This window comes from Astatotilapia calliptera, chromosome 4 (genome assembly GCF_964374335.1).
Source record: "Astatotilapia calliptera chromosome 4, fAstCal68.1, whole genome shotgun sequence".
NCBI classification, from domain to species: Eukaryota; Metazoa; Chordata; class Actinopteri; order Cichliformes; family Cichlidae; genus Astatotilapia; species Astatotilapia calliptera.
In genome coordinates, this window is record NC_137425.1 from 36,285,812 (window position 1) to 36,295,685 (window position 9,874).

Genomic DNA, 9,874 nt, shown 5'->3' on the forward strand with positions numbered 1-9,874 from the left:
CTGCCATGTCCCTACAACAACACGCTCACCAGTTAATTAGGAGCTGCCTTTTTCAGCTAAGAAACATCTCCAAACTGCGAACTTTGCTGTCTAAATCTGAGTTAGAAATGGTTATTCATGCTTTAATTTCTTCTCGCTTAGATTATTGTAACAGCCTTTTTCTGTGTTTGAGCAAAAGGAATCTTGAGCGTCTCCAGTTAGTCCAGAATGCTGCTGCAAGGCTTTTAACTAAGACACCAAAAAGAGAGCACGTTACACCAGTGTTACGCTCATTACACTGGCTTCCAGTACACTTCAGAATTCATTTTAAAATCTTGGTACTGACTTTTAAAGCTTTGACTTGTGATGCCCCTGCTTACATTTCTGATCTTTTAGAGCCCCACGCTCCCTCTCGCAGCCTGAGATCTTCTCATCAAAGGCTGTTGGTAGTCCCACGAACTCGTTTTAAGACCAGAGGAGACAGATGTTTAGAGCGGTGGCCCCCAGGCTGTGGAGTGCTCTCCCTCCATCTTTACTTTGACTTGACTGTATTTATTCTTTTAAAAAGCAGCTTAAGACTCATTTATTTAGATTAGCTTTTAATTAGATTTGTGCTGTGTGTTTGATTACTTTATGTATTTCTGTTTTATATTACTGTGAAGCACTTTGTGGTTTTATCCTGTGAAAAGTGCAGTATAAATAAATGGATTTGATTTGATTATTAACTTGGAATTTTGAGAAAACTAACTGTTAATCAGTAATTTACGTGAATGACGTAATTTCCTTGTTACCCGGAAGCTGAAGCCCTCAGCTACAAATGCTACAGCTAAAGATACCAGAATTACAGCCAGTCATAAATGCACAAATTGCAGATAATTTTCCGTGTGGCTTCAGAGATGATGAAATCCTTCTGTTATTAGCTGAATCACATGGCGTTAATATCAGCAAACGTACTCTCGAAAGTGCAGATTTGTTGCGATCCGGTTTTGAGTGCGCATTCTACGTAGATTACTGATTGGCAGAACTAACTCGAAATTTCGAGCTACTTTTCTCAAAATTTCGAGTTACAAGTCGAAATTTCGAGAATGGATCCTTTTTTGTGGCGGAAACGAGCTTCCATAACAGACTGATGGAGGCAGGAGAAGCTGCCTACAGTCATCAGTCAGTGGATCCACAGTAACATCGACTCTGAGCTGCTGATCATCAACTAACTGTTTCTGTCTCATTCCCAGACTCTGATCTCACATAAAACGAAGCAGATTTATGCTGAAACTAAGCTGCACACAGCTGATGTTAGCCAGGAAAATAGTACCGACTGCTAACATTACCTTAACATGGAGACGATCAACTGCGCCACAACATTCACGAAAGCCAAAGTAAAAGCAACGGAAGGAGACGATCAGAGAGGCGTTTGAGGGACGTTCAGAGTCAGGAACCTCAGAAACGGATCAGGCTGGAGTTTAATTCTGTTTTCATCTTTAGAAACATCTGGAAATAGTTATAAAAAATGCTGCGTAATAAAGAAAAATAGTGTAGATTAGTTTGAGTTGTGTTTAGCTGAGCTGTGTCTTTAATCAAATCTAAACTGAAGAGTTCATTTTGTGGAGGAGCAGCAAGACTTTCAGTGTTACTCTCAGAGAAAGCCTCCCAAATGTCTGTTGTCTTACTAGTGGAATTATCTGGAAAATGAACCAATTCTTATAAGCTGCTTTTCTATATGAGCAGTCAAAGCATTTTATACAGCGTGCTTCATTCACACAAGCACTTCTTTTTCTAACAATGCCACTATGATGGATGCATCGGAGAGCAAGTCGGGGTTCCATATCTTGCCCAAGGATACCGTGGCTGACTGGAGCAGCCAGGGATCAAACCTCCAACCTTCCAGTTAGTAATTCTACCTGCTGAGCTACAGTCTGTACTTCCTGAACAACACACCCTCCGTTTGTTTCTCCTCCTTTTTTGACCACAAAAATAATTCTAAAACTTTTCGTTATAAATACAAAAATGTTCTGTTCAAATGGCTTTTAATGAGCCTTATAAATGAAACAGTTTAAAAACATCGAACTACTAAATCAAGGGTAGCCTGAAACACTCAACACAGCAACACTGAAAGCATTTGAGTGTAACTTTCATTCAAATTAAACTTTATACACAATTACAATAATGGAAAAAATGACTAAATATTAAAACACTACAACCACTGAAGAAAGAAATAAAACCAATCACAATCAACAACAGAGTACGATAATAGAACAATAGAAGAGACATATCATACAATTCATATACGTTCATGTGATCTCTACATTCAAAAAACCCAGTAACCTTCAATCCTTCATTTAAATTACATTTCAATTCCAGCTGGCAGCTGTTGGAGTCAAACTGTTAAATGTTGTCACTGTTACTTAAATTTGTAAGTCTTAGTTCAAGCAGCAGGATCAAAGACATTCCTTTGTTTCCTCCGCAACCAGTCTGCTGGTGGGGGACATCCCCAATGTGAATCATAGTTCACATTTTATTATGGGGACATCCTATCTGAAGGTTCTGTTTTCTTGGTTAATAAGCTTCCTGCTTTTATTACCCTTTTGGTGAGCAGGATGTCACACAAACGCACCTCCAAACACAAATACACACACACATTCAAGCACATGCATATACACACACATACATAAGGAGGTCTGGTTTCTTCGCCAGTTTTCAAGGAGGGTTAAGGATGGTTTCTCCACTGAAAGGAGGCTTTTCCTCCGCCGCTGAGGGCATTGAGCGTTTGGTTTCTCCACCAATATGTAAGGAGGCCAGAGCTCTCACTGGTGCCTATTTTGTGTGTGAACGAGATGAAATACATTGCAAAGTATTCAGTGGGCAGCACGTAGTATGTAGATCATTGAAGGAAGAAAGTAATGAGTTTGTGCACAAAGCAGATGAAACAGTGAGTGTGAATGTGTCTGACGTCACTGTGTGTGTGAGCCACAGAGAGGAGTGAAAGACAAAGTCAAACATCCAAACTCAGCCTGCAGTTCTGTTCTGTGATTCTACATTTGACTATCCGTTGAGTTTGGTGTGCACTTCTGCTTTGTTCAGATGCATTTAGATACATCACCTCCACTCTCCTGTCTTTCCTTCTCTACCATTGCCTCCTAACTGGGGATGGGTACCGGTATCCGGTGCCATTATGGCACCAGTTCTGACATAAACGGTAGTAACCAGACCGAAAAGCAGCGCACATTTCAGTGCTTTTTTTCCTGAGATGTCATACACTTTGGATTCTAGCCAATCATTTTACGTTTCCGAGGATAGTAGGCGGGTCCAGGTACGTACGTTCTTTTAGAGCAGAGCTACAGATTAAAAATGCCCAAGGCGAAGCGGTCAAAGTCTGGCTGTACTTCACAGCAAAAGATGCAAACTCAGCAGCAACAAGTGCTTCAAGCTGATACTGTGATACTGTCAAAGGAGGTAACACCTCAAATCTGATGAATCAGAGTGGCTGTAGCTCAGGAGGTAGAGCTGGTCACCTACTGATCGGACGGTTGATGGTTCGATCCCAGGCTCCTCCAGTCTGCGTGTCAAATATCCTTGGGCAAGATACTAATCCCAACTTGCTCATTCTGATATTTTCCTTTAAAATTTGATGGTATAATTCATCTGAGTTTACACTTTATCTGCATAAATACAGAAAAACAGACCCAAACACCAGAAACCATCAGCAGAGAAAATCAGAGTTTTTCTCTGCTCTCTTTGCCACAGCCCATCCCAGCAGCAGCTGAAGCAGCTGACTGTCACAACACTGAATAACACTTTAGGAGGAATTTCAGAGGTCAGTAAAGCTCCAGTTTCAACATCAGTTAATTAATCATAGTTCATCACAAATGTTAACCTGGCTGGCACACATGTTATTGTTAGCCATTTAAATATTAGCAGTTAGCTGAGGCCACAAGAAGAAGAGGGCCTAGAAGAACAATGGATGATAAGATGAGATTTTCAAGACTAGGCAGAGACGTGTTTTCCTTTACTGTCTCTTACAGAGGAGGGAGCAGATACCAGACGAGGTCACGGAGGTACGGGGAGGATTCGCAGCAGACAGCAAGACTGCCACGTCCATGCGAGAGAGCCATGGCTACGATAATCTCTGTTTTTGTCTCACTATATAATGTTGTACAGCCCATGTGAGGGTTATCCTCTCTGTGGACCAGATGCTTGATTTCACACAGAGGTCCACCAACTCAATTTGATCAGTTATGGAACGATTTACCTCGACAGGCTCCTTCACTCGCTGCTTTTAAACCTCCTTTAAAACACACTTTTACTCCCTGACCTTTGACCCAGTGTGACATGTTGACTCACTACCTCAGACAGCTTAAAAATAGTCTTTTTGTTTTTTGGTGCTGCCTAAAAGAACCGTAAAATATCTGCCCTATATACAGTTATGTTCATATATTTTTGTACTACATCAGGAAACTCAAAAACATAGTTTGTAATATTTTAATCCTTATTTTTAAAACTGTTTTTGTCATTTTTCTTCTCCATTGCATCAAAAATCATTATTTACACTGAATAAATGAGTCAGCAGCTCTCTTACATTGTTGCTGCAGGTTCATTCCTGAACGATGGAGGTGTTGCTTTGGACCAGTCACTCCTCACAGACACACAGCTGGATGCTGCAGATCCTGCTCCATCCTCTTCCTCCATCTTCTTGATGTCAGGGTGGAGTTAGTCTGAGAGGCAAACACACACACTCAGAGGTGCTGTTGTACTGGAAGCATCACACTGACGGGTTTCTAAAGTTCTCATTGATCATTTCATGGAGTTTCTGTGGTAAACACTGTCCTGTGACGTATGTGTTATGGTGAGGGTCATGAGGGCTAACCAGCCCCACTCCTTACTCCTCATGTTTCAGCCTGAAGCACAATAACAGCCTAAACCTAACCAGGAGGCTGTAACCTCAAAGGGACTTCATGGTTAGAAATAAAGGTTCAATGAAATGAAGCAGATCATAAAAACATGAGTTCCAACTTTAAAAGAAGCATCCACACGATGACGGCACAGCAGAGGAGCACTTTCTCTAACACACTGATTCAATTCCACTGACACAAGGACACACATAGGAAGACACACACACACAAGCCTTTATAAGAAACAACACAATCATCTGCGCTTGACTTGTCAATCCAAGTCCTTAGCCCATGAGCCCGCGGTATCACACCACAGATATTCCCTTACTTTGAAAAAATAAAGCCAGTTTTCAGAACAGACCAGGGCCCTGTTTCAAGAAGCTGGTTTAGTGCAAACTCTGAGTAAGTATACCCTGAGTTAACGAAAACTCTGGGTTTTCGGTTTCACAAAGCGAGTTTAGATTAATACTGAGTGAGTTACTATGACGACACACTCCGTGAAGCTAACCTGCCCCCTAGCAGGTTTACTTCAACTAACCCTGACTGTCTCCGCCTCTTTGTCAGAAACCTGACTGTAGGAAGTGTCAGACATGGCGTGCCCCTTCCTTGAAGAGCCAGTAGATGTTGAAGCCCAAATCCTCCGCAGAGCTCTCCGCCGGGAGAGAGTGATTAGAGCGCGTTTGGACATTTTATCATTTCCTGATGATTTCCTGTGTGAACGTTACCGTTTTTCAGCACAATCTATAATTTATTTGAATAACATCCTCAGGCCATATATTGCTCATGTGACACATCGCGGACATCCTCTCAGTTCTGTACATATTATTTGTATTGCACTTCGGTTTTTTGCAAACGGGAGCTTTCTGTATAATATTGATGACGCTGAGCACGTTTCCAAGGCTACCGTCTGTCGGGCAGTCAGGAATGTTACAGTTGCACTGAAACGTCTCCTGTACTCGTTTGTGGTGTTCCCCGGTCATAGACCCACAAGATTTATCAAAGAGGGATGCCACAAAATTGCAGGTATCAGGATGAACAAAACTTAATTCATGATGTGGTGATACTTGAACTACTACTTAAATTTTACATTTATTCTCACGGTTCCCAGGCGTGATTGGCTGTATAGATGGCACTCACATTCCAATCATTGCTCCTTCAGTAAATGAAGGAGACTATGTGAACAGGAAGTCTTTCCACAGCATTAATGTACAGGTACATAGTTCCCTGTAGCATTTCAAACTAACAAATTATTTCATTATAGTAATGGATGCTAATTTGTGTTCTCTGCACTGTGAAGATCATATGTGATGCTGCCAACATTATCACAAATGTGGAAGCCAACTGCTCAGCCTCTGTGAGTGGTGGTGGTGGAGGACCCCCACCTGTTTTTCGGGCCTCCGCTTTTTTTCTGTTGGCTATAACGGGTCACATTTGAGCATACAGAGTAAGCAAATATGTACTTGTAATGTGCTCAGATAATTTCAATAAGTGCTTACAGAGGGGAAATTAATGTAGCCTCTAACTGCAATTGATTTACATCGGACAAACAGACCAAGCACTATGGCTCATAATACAATTACACCTTACCTGTTTGGACTATATTTTTATATTTCATTTTTACTTGCTGCCAGGAACGTTTGGGGCCTGTTGGGTTGCACCTGCGCTCACATCACATCACAAAATAAAATGTATGAAATAAAAAATAAAATATAATAAAATAAAATAACGTGTTAAATGGGTGGAAATCCCTCGATCAATGTTTAAATTAACACTCACGCATTGACTCTGTCGGCTATGTTTTGCCATGCATGCTCCCTTTCTTTTGCAGCTGAGGCTGTGTTACTTTTTTTCCGCAAAATTTGCATGTTATCGGCATATGCTGCCATCAGAATTTCGGCCTCAAGCGCTGTAAGATGCATTGACCGCGCCTTCTTTCCCTCCGTCTCCATGGTGACTCGCTTAATCTGTGCTCCACTAATCAGGGCTTTATGTATCCTCGTGCGCGCGTTTAACTTGGGGTTAAAGCAGCTCCGCGTTGACTGAACTACTTGTTATCAGCCTTTCTGAAACCGAATATTCCGAGTTGGACAGTTCGGTGTTACTCAACCCTGAGTATCGTTTTTCACTCTGAGTTTTCTAAACCGGCTTCCTGAAATAGGGCCCCGGGGTCCGTTCTTCGTACCTCGCTAAGTAAGTTAGCTGGATTTGATTGCTGACGATTTCGCGTGATCTTGGGTCGTTCGGTTCCCCGAAGCTCATCCGGGACTTGCTGCCATAGCAACAGAGCCGTAAGCAGGTCCCGAGCAGGTTTACTTTATGTAAACAGGATTAGATCGCGGCCACTCAGGTATGTCCGCTTCATGTATACGAAAGCAACAGCGATATTTTACCACTGTTTCACCATAAATAAATAACATCAATGTAACTAAAGATAATGCAGCACCTGATCCTGTTATTGATGTCACACAGATACATACAGGTCATTTCCTAAAAAAGGGAAATGTACTATTAACATTCTATTACATGTATGTGATTATTACAGATGTAATCCATATTTCAGAGTAGTAATTGTAAATTACTTCGTGTAATCAAGATGAGAGACCACGGCTATAAAAGCGAAGGTGGATTTGGGAAGCCTGTCGCAGCCATGTCCTGTCCGTATACGCGAGCAACCCATTGTGGAAGGTGCAAGATTGATAAGGAGAGTCCTCAGAATCCAGCGTATATTGCGGGACAGACAGGATCCTTTAGCTCAGCGCGACAGTGTGCTCATTGAGAGATATCGATTTTCCCGTGAGGGTATTATTTACGTAACCAACTTGTTGACGAGGGGGTGCAGGACCACCACCTGTCTTTTTTTGCTCTGCCCTTTTCTTGGTTGCTGTTATGAACAAACAAACAGATTATTTCAGGGTCTCTTTCCAAGAGACTAAAAGCAATATAAGTGATAAATATTACCATTCTATAGAATATTCTTATATTTCACTTTTACTTGTTCCCATGTTCTAGTGGGTCCTGTTGTGGCTCTAATGTGAAAGGGGATATAATATAACATATTATAATATAATATAATGTAATATAATATTGGATAATATGGTGTGATATGATAAATCTACCCTACCGCCTACTGGTGTTGGCCAGAGGGGCCGATGGCGCGATATGGCAGCCTGGCTTCTGTCAGTCTGCCCCAGGGCAGCTGTGGCTACAACCGTAGCTGCCTCCACCAGTGTGTGAATGTGAGAGTGAATGAATAGTGCTATTGTAAAGCGCTTTGGGTGCCTTGAAAAGCGCTATATAAATCCAATCCATTATTATTATTATTATTATTATTATTATTATTATTATTGTTATTATTAAATTACTTACGAGTTTAATTTGTCAGCAACTTCCTGCCAGCCCTCTCTCCTTGCTTTTGCAGCCTTTGCAGTGTTCCCTTGCGTTTTAATTAAACTCTGAAACTCCTGAAATCCCTCACTCAAGAGTTCTTGCTCTGCTGCCGAAAAATACCGAGCGCGCTCCTTCGACATTTTCGCCGACCAATCAGAGGGTTGCCGATCAATGTTTCTACTATCGATGCGTAGCCCCTTTTACGACACCCAGTGATCTCACATGACTTCATCCAGCTGTACTGATCGTCAACAACAGGTGTGTTCGGAGAACCGGGATAGCGAGCTCAAAGTTAGCGCGATGATTTGGTCTTGGATGTAGTAAGCGAGGTAGGAAGAACAGACCTGATGTTTATGCTACAGCCTGTTTACCGATATAATCAATATCAGATATCAGAGCAACAGAAACCTCGGTGATCAGGACGCTGGGACTGAGAACAGGAAGTGGCTCAAACGTCACAGTTTCATAACGTCACCCTGAACTCCACTCACAGAGTTTCTGTCGCCATTGTTGTTTTTAAAGTCCCGTGATAAAGGCGGGTCTTTCTGTGAATCCGCACGCTCATTGGCTAATAACTTGCGATTGACACACCGTTATCCAATGAGCGTGCGGGAACTTCCGACATAAAGTTGTTTCCTTTGAAAAACCAAAGTCTGATTATTTTTGCCTCCACTGACGGAGCCTGTTGCTCCCGCCACAGAGACACAGTAATGTCAGAGCGGTGTTTACACTCACCTGCCTCAGCACAGCTCTCACTCTCCTCCTGCTCTCTCACACTAAACGGAGGCTCAGCTAAACTGCGCACTTCGCTTCACTTCCTCTCTACTTACAGGAAATCAACGGAGTGGACAGAAAGTGCTGAGAGGAGCCGACCGGCCTCACGCTTCACCCACAGACACGAACAGCGTGGAATTATTTTATGTCATAAGAAGAAACATATTCATGTTAACACTGACCGGCCTCAGCTCCACCTTCCTCCTCCTGCTACTCTGAAGGCTTTCACTTTCACTGCTCCGCCCTAAACACAGAGGATGCTGGGACTTGTAGTTTTTTCCTTCCGGTGTGGTCTTCCTCTTTGTTTGTTTGTTTGTGTTCAAGTCATTTCGATCATGTAAACATCAACAGAACACGTGAAGCCACACAGAGTGCATTTGTTTAATAGTTAATCCCATGTGCTGATTTGTATATTGGACAGTTGCATGTGGAATAAAAGGAGCAAATGTTACAGTGTATTTTATGTGTTCATTGCTGTGCGTCATCGGTGTCCTCATGTTTAGCCTGCCGCGACCATAGGTTGGAGGAGCCGCAACAAATTTTCAACAGAAAATTTTGTAGGTTTTATTGTCTTATTTATATATAGATGAGTTTTATTGGTGAGAGTTTTATAGTTTGCTGTTGCCTTTGTCGACACGCTGTTAGATTAAGCCTTTGGCTACACAATACAGATTTCTTTCAGGAGTCTTATTCCCCTGTTAGGTTTTAGCAGTACAGCTGCACAAGGCCTTGTACTGATTTTCTTTCTAGTTATTGTGCATCAGGCAGCTGAAGCCATTGGCTTGGGAGTACCGCCGCAGTTTGTGTTTAAGACAGTTTGTCTTCCTCACATCTGACGGTATGGAGGT

At 42.1% G+C, this 9,874-nt stretch overlaps 1 protein-coding gene and 1 long non-coding RNA gene across 6 annotated transcripts in view; one reads left to right on the top strand and one right to left on the bottom strand.

Moving 5' to 3' along the window:
* The window catches only part of LOC113021481 (NACHT, LRR and PYD domains-containing protein 12-like), a 225,297-nt gene extending 215,916 nt beyond the window's left edge, over positions 1-9,381 (bottom strand). The window contains exons 1-2 of one of the 5 annotated variants that reach the window (XM_080300599.1): positions 9,209-9,381; positions 4,553-4,688 (exon numbers count right to left, since the gene is read on the bottom strand). In XM_080300599.1, coding sequence (XP_080156725.1) covers positions 4,553-4,662 — 110 coding nt within the window. In that variant the 5' untranslated portion in view covers positions 4,663-4,688; positions 9,209-9,381. Of the gene's footprint in view, positions 1-1,307; positions 1,410-4,552; positions 4,689-8,987; positions 9,130-9,208 lie in introns of those variants that run through there. The other 4 variants (XM_080300598.1, XM_080300600.1, XM_080300614.1 and 1 more) reach the window with 4 other exon arrangements.
* On the top strand, positions 5,449-9,477 carry LOC145428439 (uncharacterized). Its single transcript, XR_013908730.1, has 2 exons — positions 5,449-8,581; positions 9,085-9,477. It is a non-coding gene; the product is annotated as an uncharacterized LOC145428439 (long non-coding RNA).
* Positions 9,478-9,874: the final 397 nt, after the last annotated feature.